Raw genomic sequence first — 27248 nt, forward strand, 5'->3', positions numbered from 1 at the left:
CTACGTCTGAGTAAATTAAACATTGACAAATCCCCAGGGCCAGATGGCATTCATCCACGAATATTGAGGGAATTGAGCTCCGTAATCGACAGACCGCTGTATCTCATCTTTTTAGACTCACTTGTAACAGGGTTGGTGCCTCAGGATTGGAGGATTGCTGATGTGGTACCGATATTTAAGAAAGGTAAGAGGGTAGATCCAGGCAACTACCGTCCAGTAAGCCTGACATCAGTAGTATGCAAAGTTTTTGAGGGCATTTTAAGGGATGACATGCAAAAATATATTGCAGAAAATAATATGATAACTGACAGACAGCATGGATTCATGAAAGATAAGTCGTGTCTAACCAACCTGTTGGGGTTCTATGAGGGGGTAAGTGCAAACCTGGATATTGGTAATGCAGCTGATGTGATTTATTTGGACTTTGCAAAGGCATTTGATACTGTACCACATAATAGCCTTATACTAAAGCTCCAGAAGCAAGGACTAGGGGAAACAATATGCAACTGGGTAAGGAATTGGCTAAAAGATAGGAAACAAAGAGTAGTCATAAATGCTACATTCTCTAAATGGGCTATAGTCAGCAGTGGGGTGCCGCAGGGATCTGTGCTAGGACCAATTATTTTTACTCTCTATATTAATGACCTTGTGGATGGGATTGATAGTACAGTGTCAGTCTTTGCCGATGACACCAAACTATGTAGGATATTAAAAACTGACCTGGATAGTACAATATTACAAAAAGATCTGGATAAGATGTCAGAATGGGCAGATACTTGGCAAATGAGATTTAATGTTGATAAATGTAAAGTAATGCACCTAGGACGGAGTAATCCTATAGCTGCGTATACATTAAATGGAAGTAAACTCGGGACTACAGAACAGGAGAAGGACTTGGGTATTCTCATTACAAATAAGCTGAGCAGCAGCACTCAATGTCAGGCAGCAGCTGCTAAAGCAAACAAGATTCTAGGGTGTATAAAAAGAGAGATTAGATCCCGTGATCCCAACGTATTGTTACCCATCTATAAATCACTTGTAAGGCCACATCTGGAATACGGGATCCAGTTTTGGGCTCCACATTTTAAAAAGGACATTCAGAAGTTAGAGTCAGTTCAAAGGCGGGCAACTAGACTATTACAAGGAATGGAAGGCCTCCCATATGATGGCAGATTGAAAAAGTTAGATATGTTTAGCTTAGAAAAAAGACGTCTCAGAGGAGATCTCATTTATATGTATAAATACATGTGTGGTCAATATAAAGGACTGGCACATAACTTATTTCTTCCGAAAACAATACTGAGGACCAGGGGGCACTCACTGCGAGTGGAAGAAAAGCGATTCCGACACCAAAATAGGAAAGGGTTCTTTACAGTTAGAGCGGTCAGACTGTGGAATGCCCTACCACAAGAGGTAGTAATGGCAGATACTATAACAGCTTTTAAAAAAGGGCTGGATGATTTCCTCAGTACACAAAACATTGTTGGTTATAAATGACTTAGTGACTAAATGTAGAACTGGTGGAGGAAGGTTGAACTAGATGGACCTAGGTCTTTTTTCAACCTAAGTAACTATGTAACTATGTAACTATGTAACAAAAATTCTCTTTTTCTCTAGCTTGCTGGCTGGAGGAGGGGGAAGTTCTGCTGTTTGCAGAAAGTCTTGCAGATAATTTCTCGGTGGCAGGGGGAGGACCCAGGGCTCAGGGACTCACGCTGTGTATTGTCTGCTCTGTTTATTTGCTCTAGCAAAGCCAGCTGCTAATAACCGCTGACAAGCTGTGTGCTGACTGTAGGGAGAGGGAGGAAAACTCAGAAGCTCCCTTCCCGCCATTTTTTACTACCCACAGCAGGGGGGGCACACTGACTCATCTTCCCGCTCTTTTAGCGCTAAGCCCCGCCCCCCACGACCGCGATAAGCCCCGCCCCCCCAGGGAAGCATGCGAGATCTTCATAGAGCTTAAGGTTTCCTGAGGACAGGGTCATCGGCTGATTCTGGTGAGGTGCGTGCTATCAATGGTAGCTCTGCTGAGCATTGCTCCCCCTCCTGGCATACTCCTATTAGGAACATGCAGAAATCTAAGGGCACTCAGCCTGCACTGCCTGCCACGCTGAGCTACCACATAAACACACCTCTTCTCTCTGTGAGTCCTGTGCCCCTATAGCCCCCCAAGACCCCCCTGCCACCACCGGCCTAGAGCCTAGGGCCCCCAGCCCACCGGAATGGGCACAGTTTCTGTCCCAATCCATGGAAAAACTTGTCACAGAACCTGGTTCTGGCTATGCAAGGTCGTCCTCCACACCCTTCTGGGTCCCTGGACGGAACGCAGCCTGAGGATACCCCTATGGAGGATCCTTCTGAGGTAATCCGGGCACATGCTTCACCGGTTGCAGGGATCAGGAAAAGGGCACACGGCCGGGTGTCTCCAGCGGGCTCTCCCTCGGGAGCTCCACGGCTTCTGAAGAGCTGGAGGAGGGAGAATGCTGTTTGTACCAGGAGGATTCCTTGGTTTCATCACCCCCAGATGATCAAACTGCAATAGACTCCCTTATAGCAGCAATCAACCAAACTGCATGTGGAAGATCTCCCATCCACTACCACTGACCATGCGGTCTCCTTTAAGAGGGCAAGGAAACCCCAAAAGGTTTTCGCTGATCACCCAGAGTTTCAGGATATCCTCACAAAGCAAAGGGAGAAGCCTGACAGGCGCTTCGGTAACCGAAAACTCATGGAGTCCCGGTACCCTTTTGCCTCACCTGCCCCTAAGGGCTGGGCCGATCCGCCCTCGGTCGACCCCCTGGTCTCCCGCCTTACCACAAAGACACTCCTATCTTTACCCGATGGTTCTTCCATTAAGGACCCGACAGACAGACAGGTGGAGCACCCCGCCCACTCTGCTTTTGAGGCTGCGGGTTCCTCCCTCTCGCCCTCATTTGCCTCTGTGTGGGTCGCAAAGGCGATCTCGGTCTGTGCAGAATCCCTTAACACTTCGCTTGAGGAATCCCAGTTCAGTCAGACCTTCACAGAGGTAACAGCTCAAATTGCCGCTGCGGCGGAGTACCTCATCCAGGCCTCCATGGACGCTGCTACATGCACAGCGTTTGCCGCCTCAAATACCATAGCCATCCGTAGAGCTCTCTGGCTCCGACAATGGCGAGCGGACTCTGCCTCCAAGAAGTCTCTCATGGGCCTTCCTTTTTTTCCAGACCGATTGTTTGGCGAACGTCTGGACAAGCTCATTTCTGACACCACGGGAGGAAAGAGTACCTCCCTCTCCCAGCTGAAGTCCAGGACGTCCTTCACCAGACGTCCACAGTCCTCGTTCCGCTCCTTTCGGAACTCATTTGGTTGGTCGACATCCCGTGCTGTCCCCGCCACCAGCCGTGGACTACGCAGGGACCGACCTTCTCAGCTCTCCCCGAAACCCACTTCGTCATGGCAGCCTAGACCGAAACAGTCCAGGACTAGGGAGACTCGGCCACGACATTTTCCCCCCTCATGACTCCTTCGGCGCCCCGGAAGACACACTCATTGTAGGAGGTCGACTGCGGCTCTTTGAACACATCTGGGCTGCCGCCTCAGACGACAAATGGGTGCGAGACCTTGTGTCTTCCGGTTACCACATAGAATTTCCGACCCGACCCCCGAGTCGGTTCTTTCTCTCAAACCCCCCAAAGACTCAAACGACGCAAAGCTGTTTTTCTCAGCAATCCACTCGCTCCAAACAGCAGGAGTGATAATACCTGTCCCAGACGACGAGAAGTTCGGGGGTTTTTATTCCAACCTCTTTGTGGTCCCCAAAAAGGATGGGTCAGTTCTACCCATCCTGGACCTCAAACACCTAAACAAACATGTGCACGTACGGAGATTCAGAATGGAGTCCCTAAGGTCCATTATTGCATCCATGGTCGAAGAGGAATTCCTCGCTTCCATAGACATCAAGGACGCGTACCTGCACATACCCATCGCCCCAGATCACCAAAAGTTCCTCCGCTTCGCAATTCAGGACTCCCATTTTCAATTCATAGCTCTACCCTTCGGCCTTGCCACCGCACCAAGGGTCTTCACCAAAGTCATGACGGCCGCCATGAGCGTCCGTCACGCCAGGGGAGTAGTCGTTCTCCCTTACTTGGACGACCTCCTCATCAAGGCCCCCTCCTTCCGCGACTGCTCAACCAGCGTACAAATAACTGTGGACACCCTATCCCGCTTAGGGTGGCTAGTGAATCTGGACAAATCATCCCCGATCCCATCATGATCCATCACCTTCCTGGGCATGTCCCTGGACACCCGTCGGGGCTTGATCCTTCTCCCTCAGGACAAGGCGTTCGCTCTTCAATGAGCGGTACGCTGCCTTCTACGTCCTCCGTCTCGCTCCATTCGATTCAGCATGAAAGTGCTCGGCAGGATGGTGGCGGCTATGGAAGCAGTACCATTTGCTCAACTGCACCTCCGCCCACTGCAGCTAGCCCTTCTAGCGGCCTGGGACAAGAGCCCCTTCTCCCTGGACAGACATCTTCACCTGACGCCTTCAGTCAGGTACGCACTCCGCTGGTGACTTCGGTCCTCATCCCTATCGAAGGGGAGATCTTTTCTCCCAGTGAACTGGCTGGTCCTGACCACGGACGCCAGCCTCCTAGGCTGGGGAGCAGTGTACCGGCACCACACTGCTCAAGGACTTTGGATGCCCCAGGAGTCTTTCCTACCCATCAACATCCTGAAACTCCGCGCGATCTTCCTCGCGCTCAGAGCGTTCAGCCCTCTGCTAGCGGGTCGTCAGATTCGAGTCCAATCGGACAATGCGACAGCTATAGCCTATATCAATCGGCAGGGGGGCACCCGCAGCAAAGCGGCTTATCTCGAGGCCCACAAGATCCTCAGCTGGGCCGAATCGACGGGATCAGTGATATCAGCGGTACACATACCGGGGGTAGAGAACTGGGCAGCAGGCTTTCTGAGTCGCCATGGCTTGGCTGCCGGAGAATGGTTCCTCCACCCAGATGGGTTTCTACACATCTGCACTCGCTGGGGCACACCAGACGTGGACCTAATGGCCTCAAGGTTGAATGCAAAGGTACCCGCGTTCATAGCCAGGTCACGCGACCCGCAGTATATTGGCGTGGATGCTCTAGTCTGCTCCTGGCACCACTTCCGCCTGCCTTACATATTTCCACCTCTACCCCTGCTGCCGCGGGTAATCAGGAAGATCAAGGCAGAGGGAGTCCCGGTGATACTGATAGCACCGGACTGACCCAGGCGCGCCTGGTACGCCGAATTAGTACAAATGCTCACAGACGTACCGTGGCGCCTTCCAGACATCCCAGACTTGCTGACCCAAGGTCCCATTTCCCATCAGAACTCCAGAGCCCTGAAGCTGACGGCATGGCCATTAAGACCTGGATATTAACAAGAGCGGGATTCTCCCCCGCGGTTATTGCCACCATGATCAGCGCCCGAAAGCCTGCTTCATCCTGCATTTACCACCGTACGTGGAAAATCTTCCTTTCATGGTGCCGGGAAACTAACGTCCAGCCTATGCCTCTGGCCATCCCCAGAATTCTCGATTTTCTACAGTCTGGCTTGCAAGCGGGGTTGGCTCCCAGTTCCCTTAAAGGGCAGGTCTCAGCGCTCTCAATCTTCTACCAATGCCGCCTGGCTCAAAAACTGCAAGTCAAGACCTTCCTCCAGGGCGTTTCCCATCTAGTTCCCCCGTACAAACGGCCGCTGGAACCATGGGACCTCAACCTCGTTCTGGACAGTCTCCAGAGGTCTCCCTTTGAACCTCTCAAGGAATCCTCCCTTGCTCTTCTGTCCTGGAAGGTAACATTCTTAGTGGCAATTACGTCCATCAGACGGGTTTCGGAGCTGGCAGCACTCTCTTGCCGCGAGCCTTTTCTGATCTTTCACCAGGACAAGGTGGTTCTGCGCCCTCTCCCGGATTTCCTTCCAAAGGTTCTTACCCCGTTTCATTTGAACGAGGACATTGTCCTGCCTTCCTTTTGTCCACACCCAGTTCATAGGGTGGAAAGGTCTCTGCATTCGTTAGACCTCGTCAGAGCTCTCAGATATTACATATCCAGGACAGCCCCCTATAGGAAAAGGACTCTTTGTTCGTCATTCCTGAGGGGCCTAAGAAGGGACAGGCAGCTTCAAAGGCGACGCTGGCTCGCTGGATTCGCTCTGCGATCCAGGAAGTCTACCGCTTGCAACTCAAGCCCATTCCTAGTGGGCTGCGGGCTCATTCCACGCGAGCAGTTGGCGCTTCGTGGGCCATTCGGCATCAGGCTTCAGTGGAACAGGTGTGTAAGGCTGCAACCTGGTCTAGCCTACATACGTTTTCAAAGCATTACAGAGTCCATACCCAGGCTTCAACTGAGGCAAATCTGGGTAGGAAAATTCTGCAAACGGCAGTAGAGCACCTCTCTCAGTGGGCGCTCCAGACTCTCCGGGACTGGTTCCTAGTCATTGGGTTGTGTTGTCTTCTTTTATGTTTCCCACCCATGGACTGCTTTAGGATGTCCCATGGTCCTGTGTCCCCCAATGAGGCGTCAGAGAAAAACGGATTTTTATGTACTCACCGTAAAATCGTTTTCTCTTAGCCATCATTGGGGGACACAGCATCCACCCTGTTGCCCTGTTGGGCCTTGGTTCTCTCAGTATATTATTTGGTTATGACTCTTTTTTTTCTCATGTTCCTCTGTTGAGAAGTTTTTACTGTTTTTTTTTCTCCTACTGCTTGTGTACTAAAACTGAGCTTGCCTGGCCCGGCCAGGGGGTGTATACTGCAGAGGAGGAGCTATGCTTTTGCATCTACTTAGTGACCTCCTATGGATAGGCAGCATAACACCCATGGTCCTGTGTCCCCCCAATGATGGCTAAGAGAAAACGATTTTACGATGAGTACACAAAAATCCGTTGTTTTTTTTTTTTTGTAGGCTTAATTTAGTTCTCAGTAAACAGTAGAATGATGTGCTTTACCAAAAAGCTCTAGCTTGGTCTCATCTGTCCACAAGATGCTTTCCAGTCGCTTTGGCTTACTCATGTACATTTTGGCAAAATGCAGTTTAGCTTTTTTATGTCTGTGTCAGCAGTGGAGTCCCACAGGGTCTCCTGGCATAGTGTTTAATTTAATTACAATGTCGACTGAAAGTTTGCGCTGACACTGATGCACCCTGAGCCTGCAGGGCATCTTGAATTTCTTGGAACTTGATTGGGGCTGCTTATCCTCTATCCGGACTATCCTGCTTTTCAAACTTTTATACATTTTTCTCTGCCGTCCTTAGCTATAGTGCCATGGGTTGTAAATTTCTTGATTATGTTGCACACCATAGAAAAAGAAACATCAAGATCTATGGAGATGCGTCCAGAGATCTTGTAACCTTGAGATTGTTGATATTTTTTTTAACAATTTTTTGTTCTCATGTCCTCAGAATATTTTTTTCTCCTCTTATACTGTTCTCCATACTTGATGTGGCACACACAGACACACAATGCAAAGTTTGAGTCAACTTCTCCCCTTTTTATCTGGTATCAGGTGTGATTTTCATATTGCCCACATCTGTTATTTGCCACAGGGGAGTTTGAATGAGCATCACATGCTTGAAACAAAGTTAAAGAGCGTGTAATCAGCTCACCTACCAAGTGCTCCAAAGTAAATGTCCCCCCAAATAAATCACTCCAAAGTCCATAAAAAAAAAACTTTATCCATTAAAGCAAAGTAGGTAGACTAAAAAGGTACAGAGGCAAAGAGCGCAAAAGTCAGTGCCTCTATATCTTTTTAGCCTACCTACATCATTTGTAATGGACCTTGGAGTGCTGATCTTTCTTTTTGGACATCCACCTTGAAACACAGTTGTGTATCCACAATATTGGAAAGGTGCCAACAATATTGCCTGACCCATTTTCGGAATTTTATGTGAAATTATTGCCAGTTTGCTCTTTCTTTTTTGTGTTGTTCCAATACAAACTAGGGTAATTAAAATGTATCACAAAACAAGTAATTGCAATCATTTTCTGGGAGAAATACTTTATTTTCTGGAACGATTTCAAGGGAGCCAATAATTTCTGTTTATGACTGCATGTATATATAGATAGGTGGCGATGTATATGTCCATATTATGCACACAGTGCTTGAAATGTATTACCACCCCTTGAACATTTTCTACATGTTTTCATATTTACACTGAGGAGCAAAAGGGTAACAATGTTTTGAACTTTTGACTTTCAGGCTCCATATTTCACCCTCCACTACAAGTTTGAGTGTGTATAAACAATCAACTTGGCTATCTCATACTTAAATTTACTTGCAACTATTTAGCATATGATTAGTTATGAAGATTCTTGTCATGTCACTGCATTGTTTGCATTGTTACTGTTTTGCTCCTATAAATCTAAATTGAAATTATTATTACTCTGTAAATCTACCTTTTGGATTTTAACAGTACCTGAATCTTTCAGAGCATGCTCTTGATCTTGCTCGAAATATGATCCCAGGTCTCCTCTGCACACATTCCCAATGTTAGTGCATATTGGTCGACTCGCGTATGCATACAGCTTTTTCTTCAGCTCTACCCATAAGTGTTCAATCGGTTTGAGGTCTGGGGACTGTTGATCTCACTAATATGAAGTATACAAGTCACCTCCACTGATGTGTTTCTCATGCCAGAACTGATAGATTTTGTGATGCGCCAACTAGTTGATGCCAATATTTTACCTGGATATCCACTTCTTGGTTTTTGAATGGATGGACGGACTTCATTTTGTATTCTTCCAACCGTCATGGCATTCTCATGATGCTATTTGGCAATATTCTTGTCCAAGAAACCACTATCGATGAGATGTATGATGATGTTTCTCTTTTCTTGGGAAGTTTTCTTCATGACTGCTTCTCAATTTGAACCAGTGACCTGTCGCTTGAGAATCAATCTAATAGCACATTGAGGTACTAAGGAATATGAGAACAGATTGTAATTTGTAGTAGACAGGAAGAAAAATAATTTTCCCCAACCAGGAGCAAAACCGTAACAATGCAGTGACATGACAAGATTGTGCATAACTAATCATATGCTAAATAGTTGTAAGTCAAATTTATATATGAGATGGCCAGGATGATTGTCTATAAAATGAAGTAAGTCTCATGTTCGAAACTGTAGTGGATGGCGAGATATAGAGCCTGAAAGTTAAAAGTTCAAAACATTGTTACCCTTTTGCTCATCAGTGTAAATGTACTTTATTGGGATTTTATGTGAAATACCATAAATAGGTAGCAAGTATTTATGAAGTGTAATTGAAATGATACATGATTTCTTCAATATCTTCAAAATATAAATCTGAAAATTGTGACATGCTAGCTGTGTCAAACTATAAAGTATAACTTTGTGTGGTGATAAACTAACGCTGCACATCACTATAGATGAGTGGACCTGAGGTTCGATGTTTGTACCAAACACAGACTTTAGAAAAAAAAACCCCAGTTTTTGGATTTGAAGTTCAGGTGTTTTACGTATGAACAACCACTTGCGGGAGCATCGCTGTGCTTGGGTTTGCTTGGTGCGAGCCACTTGAAGTGTTTGATCAGTGCGCAACAACAGGTGATTGGATGTAGTGGGCACCCTACTACAAACTCCGCCAACCCTCACCCAGTAGTGATCTGTTTATGCGGGTAGAGACCTGAACTGCCCAATTAGTGACTTCCATTTGGGTTCAGGTCAACTTCGGGTCCCAAACTAATATTAATTTAAAGCTTGGCTAAATTCGAAGACCCGAACTTCTATGGGTTCGCTCATCTCTACACATCACTCTCAAAACACCATCCCCACCGTCAAACATGGTTGTGGCAGCATCATGCTGTGGGGAGGCTTTTCTTCAGCAGGGGCAGGAAGCTGATCAGAGTTGATGGGAAGATGGATGGAGCTAAATGCAATGTAATCCTGGAGAAAAACCTGTTAGAAGCTGCAAAACACTTGAGACTTGGGCATAGGTTAACCTTGCAGCAGAACAACGACACTAAATAAACTGCCAGGTCATATCATAGCCATGTATTTAAATGGACTAATCAGAGTCCAGACTTAAATCCCATTGTGAATCTATGGTAAGATTAATAACTAATGTTTAGAGACGCTTTCCATCCAATCTCGCTGAGCTGGAGTTATTTTGCAAAGAAGCATGGGCAAGAATTTTAGCCTTTAGATGGGCAGAGCTGGTAGAGACATACCCCAAAAGACTTGCAGAAGTAATTGCAGTGGAAGGTGGTCCTACAAAGTATTGTCTCAAGGGGCTGACTACAAATGTAATACAACAAATTAAAAATATAGGACTTGCACACCTTTAGTATTTAATGTACAGATGCATAAATACACTAAGTGGTTAATATACACTGGCATACACTGTGCGTCATCGTTTTTTGATTAAAGAGAACAAAAGCCATCCAACCACGTGAAGGTGTACCTTTAATATGGATGATCACGCAACCCTATCAACCTACATTTTTCACACACAAGATTTTATTTACGAGCAATGCCTGGTTCACATTTCTCTCCGCATTCAGAGGAGGCGCGATTTGGCACATGGAGAGGTAGGACAATGGTGTTGAGGGAACATCCATATTAAAGGTACACCTTGACGTGGCTGAATGTCTTTTCCTCTTTGATCAAAAAACGCTAAGTTCCTCGCGTTTTTATCATTTTTAGCAATATTGGCGCTTATGGAGTCTTTATTTGCACAATTTTCAGATTTATACTTTGAAAATATTTTGTAAACCCTGTATCATTTCCTTTTACATTTCACAAATAATTGCTATATTGCGTTGGAATATCAACTAAAACCCCAGTAAAATACATGGGTGTAACGTGAAAAAAATGCAGAAACGTTCACAAGGTATGAATATTTTTTCAAGACACTATTTATATTCCAGAAAGGCGGACAGCACTCAAAAATAGGTATCAAAGTAAGGTGAATGCTTGTACTGGCCAGTGTGATCAGGTGCCATTTTTTTCTCAAGCTCTCTATCTTTATCTCTGTCTCTTTGTCTCTCACTGTCACTTTTAATCCATTTAGACAAGTAGATGATCGTATTTACGATTTCACCTCACTTTCTTCAATACATTAGAAAATTCAAAACTACATTTAAGGAAAAATGCAAGGACAAAATGAAAGTGCAAAAAATCATCTCTATACATAGTATACATAGTTACTTAGGTTGAAAAAAGACCTAGGTCCATCTAGTTCAACCTTCCTCCACCAGTTCTACATTTGGTCACTAAGTCATTTATAACCAACAATGTTTTGTGTACTGAGGAAATCATCCAGCCCTTTTTTAAAAGCTGTTATAGTATCTGCCATTACTACCTCTTGTGGTAGTGTATTCCACAGTCTGACTGCTCTAACTGCACCGCAGCGTAACTGCATGCGTCCTGTGTCCCCTGCATAATCTATGAAGATTATGCAGGAGCCGTGCGCACGTGGCGTATTAGAGCGCAGCGCTTCGGCTGCTGCCCGAAGCGCGCGTTCTAAGAAGTGACATGTCACTTCTTTCCTGCGCTCTGCCTGCAGCCCCCGCTCTGTCTATGGGAGGGGCTGCACTCAAAGCGCATGAAATCGGCTTTTTTTTTTTTCATTACGGACTGTTTCTGCAGCGATTTGAAGCGCACGTGTGCTGTTCAAATCGCTGCAGAAATTTCTGCAGGGACAGTACGCAACATGCGCACATAGCCTTAAGAACCCTTTCCTATTCAGCTGTCGGAATCGCTTTTCTTCCACTCGCAGTGAGTGTCCCCTGGTCCTTAGTATTGTCTTTCTTTATAGGGGTCCATTTTAAATAATAGATTTTAGAATAAAAATTTCCACAATTGGATGTGTTTATAAAGAATTAAAAAAAGTCCCTCTCTTGAGATTATTTTATAACTGTGCGTCAGTGTAATGGATGTGTAGGACCATGCAGGAACATGGTTTGATATCCTACATCTTCTGTGCAAAGGAGGAAGCAAAAGAGACTATACAGACATTACACCACAGGATCACAGCTGATTCTTTCTGAGAGGTAAAACAAGTTTTTAAACTGGCATGGAAATGTGTTACCTCACAGAAACCAATAGCTGTAATCCCATGCTGTAATATTGTATACTCTTTTTGAGTCCTCTCATGCCCAGAAGATGTGGTATGATCAGACCATGTTCCTGTACGGTCAGACACGGCCATTACACAGCACAAGCAGAGGCACATGTATAAGATTATCTCCGCACCGGAACATTTTCTTTATCGTTGCTTTGGGAGACCCAGACCATGGGTGTTTAGCTTCTGCCTCCGGAGGACACACAAAGTACTACACTTAAAAGTGTAGCTCCTCCCTCTGAGCTTATACACCCCCTGGCAGCCAGTCCTAGCCAGTTTATCGCTTTGTGTCAGGAGGCATACTTCCACACATGCATTCTCATCTGATTTGTTTGACTTTTGGAAAGAGTTTGAAGAAAAGCGGGTCCATATCTGGACTCCCGGCATGTCCCTTCTCACCCCACTGTGTCGGCGGTGTTGTTAAGGTTGATTTACAAGGCTGAAGCCTTACATGCCGCGCTCCTTCACCATCCCTTCTGGGCTTTGGCTTGAAGTGGGAGCCAGCACGGTCTCCATGCCTGGCAGGAGTCCGGTCTCCTTCCACAGCCCCTTGAGGATTCTGTCCAACAGAACACTCATCCCCAGGAACATGGCCCTGCGTCTCAGCAGCTAAGTACCTGAGACGTTTATGTTGGGGGTCCCGGTTCTTTATTGTATGGGGAGAGTATGCTGTATGTGATTATTTTGACTTTTCCGGCGGGTTCTCTAGCTTTTGCCCGAGAACCGCGCCGATGGTGCCTGCTTGTCGGCCTCGCCGCTTAAATTTAGGCCCCGGCTTCGCCGGAGGCCTAGTTTCGTTTTCCTGCCCTCGCATGTCACTCATGCAGAGGGACAGGTTCGGCTCCTCCCGGCGGCCGTTCTACACAGGGGAGGGACACTCCCCACTGCTGGGGCGTCCCCCCTTCCCTGCAGGTCTCTATAGCCCTCCAGTTCCCGCTCTTTTATAGGAACGCCCTCTAGTCCCGCCCCCTCTCTTCGCTCCGGCGGCCATTTCTCAGGCAGACATCTCAGCCATTGCTCTGGGACATCCTGCATTCTGCATCTCTGCTGAGGTGCTGCGCACTGGGGGACCGGGCTTCGGGATCTGGAGGGCACACAACACCGCGCTCAGCGGTCTGGTAAGCCACAGCCGGTCTCCGGTTGTGAACCTCTGTATATTCTCCCTGGGGTTCATTCTCTGCAAAGCCCCCACTCCAGCAGCATGTCTCACACAAGGAGCAAGGCTCCAAAGCTTTATTCTGCATGCACTGCATGTAAGCTCCTGCTGCCTGAGCCGAGCATATATCCACACTGTGATGGTTGCTCTAACTTGGCGGGGCCACAGCCTGGAGTCTCACCCCCAGTGGTCTCTCAGGCTGCTGCTGCACCTGTGACTGATCCCCCGGCCTGGGTAGAGTCCTTTTCTAGGTCCATATCCCAGTCATTTGCTGAGTCCATGGGACTTTTGTCCAGGACTTTGATGAATATGCATCAGCCCTCCTCACAGGGTGCTTCTAATACTCTTGACAGAGGATTCCTATCCTCTGACCTCCGTCCATCGGAGCTCACGGAGGATTCATCATCTGATCCCAGACCCCGTCCTTCTAAGAGAAGGCGCAGGGTTTCCTCCCCCTCCCCATCCCACGGCTCTGTCTCAAGAGCTGACTCTCAAGATGAGGAGGATGCCCTCACTGGGGGCTCGGAGGCAATGTATCCCATCGATTTCTCTGAGGGTGACTCAGATCTTAGTGATTTGATTGCTTCTATTAATTCTGTGCTGGATCTCAATCCGCCAGTCTCAGAGGAGCAACCCTCTTTGGCAGAAAAGCATCAGTTTACCTCGCCTAAGAGAGTGAAGAGTGTGTTCTTTAACCACTCCAGTTTTCAGACCGCTGTGACCAAACCCAGGGCCTGCCCTGACAAACGCTTTCCAAAGCGTGGTTCTGATGACCGGTTTCCATTTCCACCTGAGGTGGTCAAGCAGTGGTCTCACTCCCCAAAGGTAGACACTCCGGTGTCTAGGCTCTCAGCCCGTACCGTTGTGTCGGTGGCTGACAGCACCTCACTTAAGGATTCCACTGACCGTCAGATTGACCTTCTGGCCAAATCTGTGTATGAAGCTGCGGGGGCCGCGTTTTCCCCGACTTTTGCAGCAGTGTGGGCTCTCAAAGCCATCTCTGCTTCTCTAGAGGAGATGCATTCCCTCACCAAGGAATCTATGCCTGAGATGGTTACCTTAACTTCTCAGGCTTCAGCTTTTTCATCTTATGCCATGTCTGCCATGCTAGAGGCTGCTCACCGCACTGCGGTGGCTTCAGCTAATTCTCTTGTTATCCGCAGGATTTTGTGGCTTCGAGAGTGGAAGGCAGATGCTTCTTCCAAGAAGTTTCTTGCTGGGCTCCCTTTTGCTGGTTCACGGCTGTTTGGTGAACAGCTGGATGAAATCATTAAAGAAGCTACTGGCGGGAAGAGTACTTCCATGCCACAAACCAAGACCAGGAAACCCGCCCAGGGTAGGAATCAATCGAGGTTTTGTTCCTTTCGTTCCTCCAACTGGTCATCCTCTAAGCCTTCCGCCTCGTCCGCTAACTCAGCCAAGGATCAGAAATCCAACTGGCGCCCAAAAGCGCGTCCGCAGAAGACCACAGGAGGTTCTGCCACTAAGGCAGCTTCCTCATGACTCTCTGCCCGCTCCAGCCACGTCCTTAGTCGGTGGCAGGCTCTCCCACTTTGGCGACACTTGGTTAAAGCAAGTCTCCGATCAGTTGGTGAGAGACATCATATCTCACGGCTACAGGATAGAATTCTCTTCCAGCCCGCCAAACAGATTTTTTCTCTCAACTCCCCACTGCTTCAAGGCCGCCGCCTTCTCGCAGGCCGTGGCGTCCTTGCAGGCAAATGGAGTGATTGTCCCAGTTCCCGCTCAGGAACGGTTCAGAGGTTTTTACTCAAATCTCTTCCTAGTTCCAAAAAAGGACGGTACCTTCCGGCCCATCCTGGATCTCAAGCTTCTCAACAAGCATGTCCGGGTGCGGCATTTTCGCATGGAGTCTCTGCGATCAGTCATTGCCTCTATGACCCAAGGGGATTTCCTGGCGTCCATCGACATCAGAGATGCCTATCTACATGTGCCAATCGCAGTGTCACATCAGCGTTGGTTACGTTTTGCGATAGGAGAGGATCATTTCCAATTCGTGGCTCTCCCCTTCGGGTTAGCCACGGCCCCTCGGGTATTTACCAAGGTCATGGCGGCAGTGATTGCGGTCCTGCACCTCCAGGGGTTAGCAGTGCTTCCTTATCTGGACGACCTTCTGGTCAAGGGTCCATCCAGCGCAGACTGTCAGCGGAGTGTTTCGCTCACTCTCGCCATCCTAGCCCAATTCGGGTGGATTGTCAATCTTCCCAAATCCACTCTGACTCCGACCCAGAGTCTCACGTACCTAGGGATGCAGTTCGAAACTTTGCCGGCACTTGTGAAGTTGCCCTTAATCAAACAGCAGTCTCTCCAGATAGCGGTGCGCTCTCTCCTGAGGCCCCGTCGTTATTCCCTCAGGCGACTGATGCAGGTGCTGGGTCAAATGGTGGCCTCCATGGAGGCGGTTCCATTTGCCCAGTTCCATCTGCGTCCTCTGCAGCTGGACATTCTCCGCTGTTGGGACAAGCGGCCTTCCTCCTTACAGAGGTTAGTGGCTCTGTCGCCACGGACCAGGAGCTCTCTTCAGTGGTTGCTTCGACCCCTCTCCCTGTCCCAAGGGCGCTCCTTCCTGACTCCGTCCTGGGTGATTCTCACCACGGATGCCAGCCTATCCGGCTGGGGAGCGGTACATCTCCACCACAGAGCACAGGGCACTTGGACTCCGTCCGAGTCATCCCTTTCAATCAATGTGCTGGAAACCAGAGCTGTGCTTCTAGCTCTCCTAGCCTTTCACCACCTGTTGGCGGGCAGGCACATTCGAGTCCAGTCAGACAACGCGACAGCGGTTGCCTACATCAATCACCAAGGCGGGACACGCAGCCGCCTGGCAATGTTGGAGGTCCAACGCATTCTTCAATGGGCAGAGGACTCCAAGTCCACCATATCCGCAGTCCACATCCCTGGCGTAGAAAACTAGGAGGCAGATTATCTCAGCCGTCAATCCGTGGACGGTGGCGAGTGGTCCCTGCACCCGGCAGTGTTTCAGTCAATCTGCCGCAAGTGGGGCACTCCGGACGTGGACCTAATGGCATCCCGTCACAACAACAAGGTTCCGGTTTACGTGGCTCGGTCCCACGATCCTCAGGCCTTCGCCGCGGACGCTCTGGTTCAAGACTGGTCCCAGTTTCGTCTGTCCTACGTGTTTCCCCCTCTAGCTCTCTTGCCCAGAGTCCTGCGCAAGATCAGAATGGAGGGCCGTCGAGTCATCCTCATTGCACCGGACTGGCCCAGACGAGCTGGGTATCCGGACCTGCTCCAACTGTCCGTGGAGATGCCGTGGCATCTTCCGGACCGTCCAGACCTGCTCTCACAAGGTCCGTTTTTCCGCCCGAATTCTGCGGCACTCAAATTGACGGCGTGGCTCTTGAGTCCTGGATTTTGACGGCTTCTGGTATTCCTCCTGAAGTCATCTCCACTATGACTCGGGCCCGTAAGTCTTCCTCCGTCAAGATCTATCACAGGACTTGGAAAATTTTCCTGTCCTGGTGTCGCTCTTCCGGCCATTCTCCTTGGCCATTCTCGTTGCCGACCCTTCTGTCTTTTTTACAGTCCGGTCTGCAGCTAGGACTGTCCCTCAACTCTCTCAAGGGACAAGTCTCAGCTCTATCAGTGCTGTTCCAGCGGCGTCTCGCCCGGCTGGCTCAGGTCCGCACCTTCATGCAAGGTGCGTCTCACATCATTCCGCCTTATCGGCTGCCCTTGGATCCCTGGGACCTTAACTTGGTCCTCACGGTATTGCAGAAACCCCCTTTTGAGCCCCTTAGGGAGGTTTCTTTGTATCGTCTTTCTCAAAAGGTGGCTTTTCTAGTTGCCATAACTTCTCTCAGGAGAGTCTCTGATTTGGCTGCGCTCTCCTCGGAGTCACCTTTTTTGTTTTTTCACCAAGACAAGGTAGTTCTCCGTCCGACCCCGGACTTTCTTCCTAAGGTGGTCTCTCCCTTCCACCTTAACCAGGAAATTTCCTTGCCTTCCTTCTGTCCGGCCCCTGTTCATCGCTTTGAGAAAGCGCTGCATACTCTAGATCTGGTGCGTGCTCTCCGGATTTATGTGTCTCGCACCGCTGCGCTTAGGCGGTGCACCTCTCTTTTTGTGTTAACCACAGGGCGGCGCAAGGGTCTCTCTGCTTCTAAGCCGACCTTGGCCCGTTGGATTAGATTGACCATTTCGGACGCCTACCAGAGTACTCAGGTACCTCCCCCGCCGGGGATCAAAGCACACTCGACCAGAGCTGTCGGTGCCTCTTGGGCTTTTAGGCACCAGGCTACGGCTCAACAAGTCTGTCAGGCTGCCACTTGGACTAGCCTGCATACCTTTTCGAAGCACTACCAAGTGCATGCTCATGCTTCGGCAGATGCGAGCTTTGGTAGACGCATCCTTCAGGCGGCTGTCGCCCACTTGTGAAGTTAGGCTCCGCCTACTTCTTAGTTTTTTCTGTTTATTCCCACCCAGGGACAGCTTTGGAACGTCCCATGGTCTGGGTCTCCCAAAGGAACGATAAAGAAAAAGAGAAATTTGTTACTTACCGTAAATTCTTTTTCTTATAGTTCCGTATTGGGAGACCCAGCTCCCTCCCTGTTGCCTGTTGGCAATTTTCTTGTTCCGTGTGTGATCACCGGCTGTTGTTGTGGACAGAGTCTCCGGTTGTTCCGGTTCTTACTCGGTTCTACTTGTGGGTGGCTATTCTCCTTCAGCTTTTGCACTAAACGGGCTAGGACTGGCTACCAGGGGGTGTATAAGCTCAGAGGGAGGAGCTACACTTTTAAGTGTAGTACTTTGTGTGCCCTCCGGAGGCAGAAGCTATACACCCATGGTCTGGGTCTCCCAATACGGAACTATAAGAAAAAGAATTTACGGTAAGTAACAAAATTCTCTTTTTTTTTCAACACATCCACTTGTAGAACTTATTTTCATTCCAAGATCTAGTAATTAAAGTGTACTTTGTTCGTGGGACAACCCCGGTAAGACATTGTTACTACTAAACTCTTACTGATTAATTATTAACCCCTGCGACCAAGTAACAATGTAGGATGTAACAATACATCCTAAATCATGAAGTTGTGCACCTTGCACATGTCTGCCAATTTGTACAGCAGACATATGTGCCTCTCAGGCGCAGACAGATCTGTGATCCACCCGCGCCTGTTAACCCCTTAAATCGCGCAGTCAAAAGTTGACATCACAATTTAAAGTGCCCCAGCAAGAAAACCCACCGCTATTAGAGGCCCCGTGACATGATCATGGGGAGCTGATGGTAGTCATGGTAGCACAGGGTCATATGATGACTCCTGTCACTATCATGATGTAGTTCCTGTTGGTCATCTCAAATTTTGCGCAAAATGCAATAACAGGTGATAAAAACGTAGCATCTGCGCAAAAATTGTACCATTATAAATGTCAGCTCGAGATCCAAAAAATAAGCAGTCAATAAAATAAAATAAGCCCCAGAGCCTGAAAAATGAGAATGCTATGAATCGTGGAAAATAGCACAGAAAGTGCACCACTATTTTTGGACAAACTTCAGAATTTTTTTAACTCTTTAGATAAAAGTAAACCTATACATGTTTGGTGTCTACGAACTTGTACCAACCTGAGGCATCACAGCGACACATCAGGTTTACCATATAGTGAACACAGTGAATAAAATATCCTAAAACCAATCATGCAATCACGCTTTTTTTTTGCAATTTTTATGCAGTTGAAATTTTTTTTCTGTTTTCCAGTACACTATATCGTAAAACGTATGGTTTCATTTAAAAGTACAACTTGTCCCGCAATAAATAAGCCCTCATAGCAAGATTGGCAGAAGAATAAAAAAAAGTTATGGCTCTCGGAAGAAGGGGAGCAAAAAACAAAAATGAAAACCGGAAAATCGCCCAGCCATGAAGGGGTTAATGCATTTATCCTCTGATATGGTATGTGCAGAGAGTGCAGTTATATTGTGAAATAATAAGTGTGCAGCAGCTGAGAACTGCAGATCGGCTGTGAGTGCGGGTGTCTGGCCCCTTCCAATCTCATATTGATGACCTATTCTAGGGATAGGTATCAATACTATATGCTCATACATGCAATTAAATCAATTGGCTTTGACATCTGGACCTACATAGAGTAAAAAAAAAAAAAAAAAAAAAAATTTGAATTACAATATTTAGGGAAAATTGTATAATTTTTTTCTTACTTTTTCTTACTTTTTCAGACATCGAGGACATGCAGCTGCTGAAAGAGCAAGACAAGTTGAGGAATTCTGGCAGAGGAAGCAGGAAGCCATGCAAAACAAAGCGCGTGCGGAGGGACACATGGTATGGACCGCCAGTTATTTAGCCAAGAATTGGCACTGGTTGTCTTCTTCATTGTCACTCTGCTCACAGGTCAAGTCGCTTTAGAGGCATAAAAGTTCATAAAGAGAATTTAGCAGTTTCATATTAGTCCATTAGCAAGATTATATTTCATTTCAGTTACTAAGTTTAAGTTTAAAGGGAATCTGTCACCAGGTTTTTACCACCTAATCTGAGAGCAGCATAATGAAAGGGCAGAGATCCTGATTCTAGTGATGTCACCTACTGGGCTGCGTAGTGCAGTTTTGATAGAATCACTGGTTAATTAACCATAGATTATCTTTAGAGGACTACTTGGTGTGCCGCAGGTAGTCCAGCATATTCATGAGCTTTGTATAACTGCTATATCTGAAGCAGAGAAAACATTGATTTTCTCAAAATGACAGCAAACAGCTCAGTAAGTGACACATTACTGGAATCAGGGTGTCTGTCCCTACATTATGCTGCTCACAGATGAGGGAGGAAAAACCTGGTGACAGATTCCCTTTAAAGAGCTTTCCTTTAGAAAACCACATCTTAAATACAGGTGTAAAATAAAGAGATATTGGCCTTCTGCATTGGCTCAATCAGCAGCCGCTTTACGGTCACTTCTTTCAGATGTAAGTAACATTTGGAGGAGGTCAGAGAGCAACAGCAGCAATCCACGCTTCTTCCAGATGTCTGTCTCATCCGAAGGAAGTGAGAAGGAAGCGGCCGCTGGTTGGCTACAGGGGTCATGTGACATAACATCACACAGGCTGCGGGAAACCCGGCTCCGACATTGTTGGAACAGTGATGGCACCAGAGGTGAGTAGAGGCTTTTTTATTTTCTAATGGGAATACAGTAGATGAGCAGATTGTCCATGTAGTGCAGGCACGTTAGTAAAGTCAATATTACTAAAATTACTATTTTCAATATCCGATATCACTAGAATACTAGTAGATGGATTACCATGATTTAGTTCTGTAAGCCGGCCTCATAGTTGTATGGTACGCACTATATCTGTAGACAGTACTATGGAGCACTCCCTATACGATCATTAGAGCCCTACTAAGAGAAATACCATATTGGATGCCGGATAAGAGAGAGCCCCTTTAAACAATACTCCATAAATAGGCAAATGCCACTGATATCCATCCACTTATTGATTATTTACAGGGGAAGATCTCTACTAATTAACGAGTGTCACGTACGTATAGACAAGTTGACTGACGCTCTTTTGGATCTGATACCTTCTTACAGGTACAGAGTGATGGTTAATGTGACCGTTCTGTCCCCATGCAGCATGTATATTGTCAGCAGCATATCCTCTATTTAAAAGGGACAATGAGGTCCCGTCATAAGGGATTTTCATGCTATTTTAATTGTATTTCTGCTGCTCAGTGGGATGTTTCCACAGTGTGGTGATTATTAGGGATGATCGAATACTTAGATTATTCGGCTTTGCGAATATTTTCCGAATACCTCGCCGCTATTCGACTATTCGCGAATATTCGATGCGCAATGTAAGTCTATGGGAAACCCGAATAACAACTATTCGGTACTATTCGGGCTTCCCATAGACTTACATTGCGCATCGAATAGCGACGAGATATTCGGAAAATATTTGTTAAGCCGAATATTTGAGGTATCCAATCATCCATAGTGATTATCAGTCAGTGTATATGGATCTTCAGTTAATTTAAAAAAAAAAAAAAAAAAAACAAAAAAAATTTCTGAATTAAAAAAAAAATAAATAAAAAATAAAAATTAAATAGAATAAAGCAGGTTAAGAAACTTTGTTGTAATATCTGATCAGTGGAGTTTGCCTCTTTCTCTCTATTCCTGGTTAAAATCTGTAAAATCAGTATTGTGTGAAGACGGATTATTTACATTACTGAGATAAATGACGGCTGGTGCTTATAAGATTCTATGGAGAGGGGAAGGGAGGAGCTATAGACAGACACAGACGAGAGGAGCAACTTCTAGTGATCTCTATATATTGATATTATTGTTTGTAGAGACAGCAGGACTGGAAGACTGTTATTTGTGATATTAATGCATTCCATATATTTCTTTCTTCTTTCTGCCATACTATTGATGTGTGTAGTGGGTAATAATATTGCACCTATTGAAGCTGATCACACGCCGGGCAGGGCCCTCACAGCAGCTGTGCTGCGCTGAACACCGCAGAGGTCCGCATGTCTGTATGGTCATTGGTTAATTATACAGCCCCCCGCACCTCCAGTATCAATTCACACTAGATCTACCATGAATTTAGAAATTGTCCAGTGGAAACCCGGCCTCTGCTGTATTCTGCCGTATGGCAGCTGCGTCACAAGTGTCTCGGTCACTCACCTCTGCTCAGATCACAGATCACAGCCATTCTCACTCAGTGTTGGCTTTGCTGCTTATATTCAGAATTAACCACCATAAATATTAGGATGTATAATTAGAGGGAGCCTGTCATGTTACCCATACAGTCCAATCTGTGAACAACAGGGTATAGCGAAGGAGACGCTGAGCAGAATTATACATAGGTTTGCTTCAGAAGTTTCAGTATAACTTGTATTTTATTCCTTCCAAGCCTTAAAATCTCTGGTGTTTGTATTTATCAGTCCAGTGGGCGGTCCTCCTAGTGATTGACAGCTATCACTACATGCATAGTCATACAGGAAGACTGTCAATCAGTGATAGGACCGCCCACTGGGCTCATGTATGCAAACAGCAGGGATTTAAGTGAGTAAAGTCATACTGGAAGACTGTCAATCACTCATAGGACCGCCCACTGGACTCATGTATGCAAACAGCAGGGATTTTAAGTGAGTAAAATGCAAGTTTTCCTGAAACGTTTCCCACCAACCTGTATACTATTTTGATCAGCCCCTCCGGCTCTATAACATCCTGCCTGCAAATCAGGCACCATTTTCAGAATGATGGGTTCCCTTTAAATGCATACATCCATGGTGCTACATAACGTATGGTTTATTCGTAGTGTCCTATCCCTCCCATGGATGTAGCACTGGACATTGTATTCATGCTCCGATTCCTTGTGTCATTGGTCATCTGCCATAATCCTTGTGTATGCTCCAATTTGATAGATCTATTCAGGTTTCCTTTTCTTAAAGGAAAACTCTGCCTTTAAATAACAGCTTACAAGACTCTGAAGATTGTAAACTGCATAAACGCTGGGGTCTCTTTCTACATAATATTTTGTACTGATTTTGATTTACTGTTTATATCTAAAGGATAATTCTTCTGCTTTTTTAATGGCATGAGTCTAGTAGGAGCTCAGGTGAGTTACACATGCCGGACAGCAGAGGAAAGCTGAGCTGCTGGCCGTGTCTAAGAGCAGAAAACCACTTCTCACCATCTATATACCAAATCATGAGACTTAAAGGGGATCTGTCATCATATTTCACAAAACAAACTAAATACATTATTACATGTATATCTTAGACCTGATGAAGCTGGTGTAGTTACTCCACATTTCTTGTCTCCATTGACTGTGGAATCACATTAAAAGCGGAGTTACGCCTTAAAGGGCTCTTGTTACCAGGTGTATAGTGTGCAGTTTTTTTATTATTTTATTCCCGCTGAGTATTCCTACTTTTTTTTAATCCACTATACAGCTTCAGATATATGAGCCTCTTTTTTTTCCTACTAATTTTCATAGTTTTTGCCAATGGGGTGTGGCTCACAGGGGTTTCTGAGCATGTGTCCTTAGGCCGGTCTGTATTATTGCCCTGGGAGCTAAACTCTTTTGTGGTAAAGACCATAAAAACTAGGACATAATAGAACCATATGGCAATATAAAAAAAATGGATCCTCATGGGAGCAGTGAGAATTATATGAGCAAAAACTGTCCACTTTTGACCTGGAGACAGGTTTTCTATAAGATTTGTAGCTGGAATGACCAGATAGAATGACACTGACCCAGTAGTAGAGAGGACGCCATTATAGAACGTGAGGAACATGTGTTTAACAGCCTGTGATGTAGCCCCAGCCATTCTTACACTTCATACATTGAATGGTGCACAGGACGCTCTGTACAGCCTGGCAGCTATGTATGGAGGCAGACCAAGCTCTGCTGGAGGAGGGAAGGCCCGGCACAAAGAAGAACAGGTAGGCCTCTCGCATGCCTGAGCCTCTTTGCAGTACCCTTGTGTCACCTGCCATGATCATTTGTCGTCTGCATGTTTCCTGGGTTTTATACATATCACATAGGGGGAAGCTCCGACCTGGCGCTGCTTGAGACCCTGCAGATCATGCTGGCTGTGATTGACATCCCATCACTAACCCCAACTTCATGTATGTCTTGTATTTGTCCTTTGTAAATCCTCTCCATGTTGGACCATTATATCATGCACATGTCTGATTTCACTTAAAGAGAAGAGGACCAACCACCAGGATTTTCCTATATAAACCAAAGCAAGTGCTCTATTGGCGCTAGGATGCTGATTCTAAACATACCTCTAGTTGTGAGATCAGATGTATAGTTTCTGAAATACAGGCAAGTAAAGTTTGTGAAATTCACTGTTATTTGATTGATAGCAGCTACAGAATATCTAATAGATCGGTCGGGTTTTGCTATTTATTGAAGACCCTGTTGCCTGCCTGTCCTTCCTCCCCCTTTCTCTGTTTATTATAGGGGGAGGGAGGACAGGGGGGAGGAAAGACAGGCAGGCAGACAGAGATGGGAATAAATGGCAAAACCCAACCTACCTATTAGATATTCTGTAGCTGCTATCAATCAAATAACAGTGCATTTCACAAACTTTACTTGCCTGTATTTTAGAAAATATACATCCAAGCTCACAACTAAAGGTATGTATAGAATCAGCATTATAGCACCAGTATAGCACTGGCTTTAGTTTATATAGGAAAATCCTGATGGTTGGTCCTCTTTAAGGGTTATTCCCAAAATAGTAAGTTATTCCCTATTACATTGGATAGGGAGTAGCTTACTGATTATTGAAAGTTTGACCATTGAGGCCTTCCAAGATCCCAAGAAGAAGGTCCCTGGAACCCAGAATCCTGCAGCCCATCATGAATGGAGCTGAGGTTCCCATGCTCAATCCCAGCTCTATTCATGGTCTATAAGACCGCTGAATAAAGTACCCTACCTTAGACAATAAATGAAGTGAAGGTTGAGCATTTGCACCTCTGTTTTAGTCAAGATGGCGAGACAAAACAATCACTGATCTCGGGGAGACCAACCAGAGAAAACACTGCCGGCAGCCAGCGAGGGTGCTCAACACAGTGAATCCTAGGTGCATTGCCCCCTGGGAAGTATGCAAATCAAAAAGGTCCATGGAGCCTCTGTTAGGAGTCTCGACACGGATTTGCGTACTTCCCAGGGGGCAATGTACCTAGGATTTCACTGTGTTGAGCGCCTTTGTTGGCTGCCGGCAATGTTTTCTCTGGCTGGTCTCCCCGAGATCAGTGATTTTTTTTTGTCTTGCTGGTCTACTAGTTATTGCTCCCACCTAGCCAGAATCCTACTCAACACTGATGAGGGGCAATACCCCAAAACAGCTGTCTGTGGATGGATACCTGGCCTTGGTATTTCCCTTGTCATATCTTTAAACTCGTCAAGAGCTGGATATTGACTAAAAGGGCCACTTAATATGGTGGTTATGGTGGTCTCCTAAAAAGAGCCACTCCTTGGCTAGGTCCTTCCCGATGGGATATTTGGCTATTTTCCGTGTCGAGACTCCTAACAGAGGCTCCATGGACCTTTTTGATTAGTCAAGATGGAGCAGTTCCTGGGTTCCAGGGCTTTGGGGTGACCCAGTGGTCAGACCCTCGGCCAAAAGTAAGTAATCCAATATTATGTAGATTGGGGATAACTTACTATTTTTGGAATAAACATTTGACTTTGCCTGTGAATGACACTTGCATCTGGGCTCGAGATACTGTTAAATTGCTATACTAATAATACAATGGGATGTGATGTGTACATCGGTCATGTTATATACTTTTCTACTACACATAGACTTAATGATTACTACAGTTCTTCATTTACATCATGCCCCCTTTCTAGGATGCTGGACATTACTTCATTGTTTGATACTATAGGGTTTGACACTCACCTGTAACACATAGGGGTGAAAATACGATTTTGGAAGTTACAACTTCATTTTTGCCTTGCCACAAATTTAATTTTGCCCAGTTTTCCCATGCTTGCCACGGTACAGATGTTGGATTACCTATAAAAGTAGATAAACTCATTGATCAGGAATAACCATTTTTCTTTGTCGCTCCATTGGGAGACCCAGACAATTGGGTGTATAGCTTCTGCCTCCGGAGGCCACACAAAGTATTACACTTAAAAGTGTAAACCCCTCCCCTCTGCCTATACACCCCCCCGTGCATCACGGGCTCCTCAGTTTTTATGCTTTGTGTTGAAGGAGGCACACATGCACGCAAGCTCCACAATTTAGTCAGCAGCAGCTGCTGATTTTATCGGATGGAAGAAAAGAGGGCCCATAACATGGCCCCCGGCATGCTCCCTTCTCACCCCACTCTGGTCGGCGGTGCTGTTAAGGTTGAGGTACCCATTGCGGGTACACAGGCAGGAGCCACATGCCGTTTTCCTTCCCCATCCCTTAGGGGCTCTGGGTGAAGTGGGATCCTAATCGGTCACCAGGCACTGGGACCGTGCTCCCTCCGCAGCCCCTGGGGGAATCTGCTGGACAGGAGACCGGGTATCGTCAGGGACAGGCCCTGCTCCTCTGAGGTACTCTGTGTCCCCTTGGGGACGGCGCATAGAGCGCCTGTCTAATGGACGCTGCAGCAGTTGCTGGTTGTGTTAGTGCACCGGGACTACCGTGCTGACCGCGCTTATTTGCCGGCCGCGCTTATAACTTTAGTCCCCGGCTTTTGCGGCCTAGTACCGCATATTCCCGCCCCCAGGCCTGCCAGTCAGGGGTAAGGGCGGGACGCTGCACTGGACGTCAGCGCTGAGGGCTGGAGCATACTTTGTATCCTCCTCCCCCCTCACTGAGCACCGTGGGGCACCAGATTCCCGCACTTTCTGAGGCACGCCCACGGCTCCCTCCTCCTCTCAGAACGCTGGCAGCCATTCCTATCAGCACTTCTGACGCTGGGGAACTTCAGAGACGAGCTCCAACAGCTCTGGGAGGCCCAGGCAGGGAATCTGGTGATCACACAAACGCTGAGGGCGGTCGATAAGCAGCACCTGTTACTAGGTGCTTGCCCCCCTGGGTGCTGAAGTGTATATTTATATGCTTATATTGTATACATTTACGCTGTACGGCCGCACTACTGCTTTGGCTATATACCCTCTCTGATTGCTCTAAGAGGAGACAACAGCATGTCGTCCGCAAAAAGCAAGGGTGCCAAGGCACAGGCTTACTTTGCAACCTGTACCTCATGTGCGGCTATGCTACCTGCAGGTTCCACCTACCCTCATTGTGTGCAATGCTCGGCCCCTGTGACACTCACTCAGCCGGAGCCTCTGCCACTGGTGGGGCCCTCGGCCCAGGTGGAACCACCTGCTGCCACTGTCCAGGTGACAGGGACAGAGTTTGCAGTATTCGCTGACAAACTTTCTGAGTCTATGGATAAATGGTCTGCTAAGATACTAGAAGCTTTGCAGTCCAGACCTGTAACACAAGCCCCGGGCACTGTTGTACCTTTTCCCTCAGAC

At 46.9% G+C, this 27248-nt stretch overlaps 1 protein-coding gene across 3 annotated transcripts in view; it reads left to right on the forward strand.

Moving 5' to 3' along the window:
* The window catches only part of NEK1 (NIMA related kinase 1), a 282342-nt gene that overhangs the window by 133162 nt on the left and 121932 nt on the right, over positions 1 to 27248 (forward strand). For 2 of the 3 annotated variants that reach the window (XM_075347215.1, XM_075347221.1), the window contains 2 exons: positions 19476 to 19578; positions 23615 to 23698. In XM_075347215.1, coding sequence (XP_075203330.1) covers positions 19476 to 19578; positions 23615 to 23698 — 187 coding nt within the window. The remainder of the gene's footprint in view (positions 1 to 19475; positions 19579 to 23614; positions 23699 to 27248) is intronic. The other variant, XM_075347229.1, reaches the window with a different exon arrangement.

Source organism: Anomaloglossus baeobatrachus, chromosome 1, assembly GCF_048569485.1.
Source record: "Anomaloglossus baeobatrachus isolate aAnoBae1 chromosome 1, aAnoBae1.hap1, whole genome shotgun sequence".
Classification (NCBI taxonomy): Eukaryota; Metazoa; Chordata; class Amphibia; order Anura; family Aromobatidae; genus Anomaloglossus; species Anomaloglossus baeobatrachus.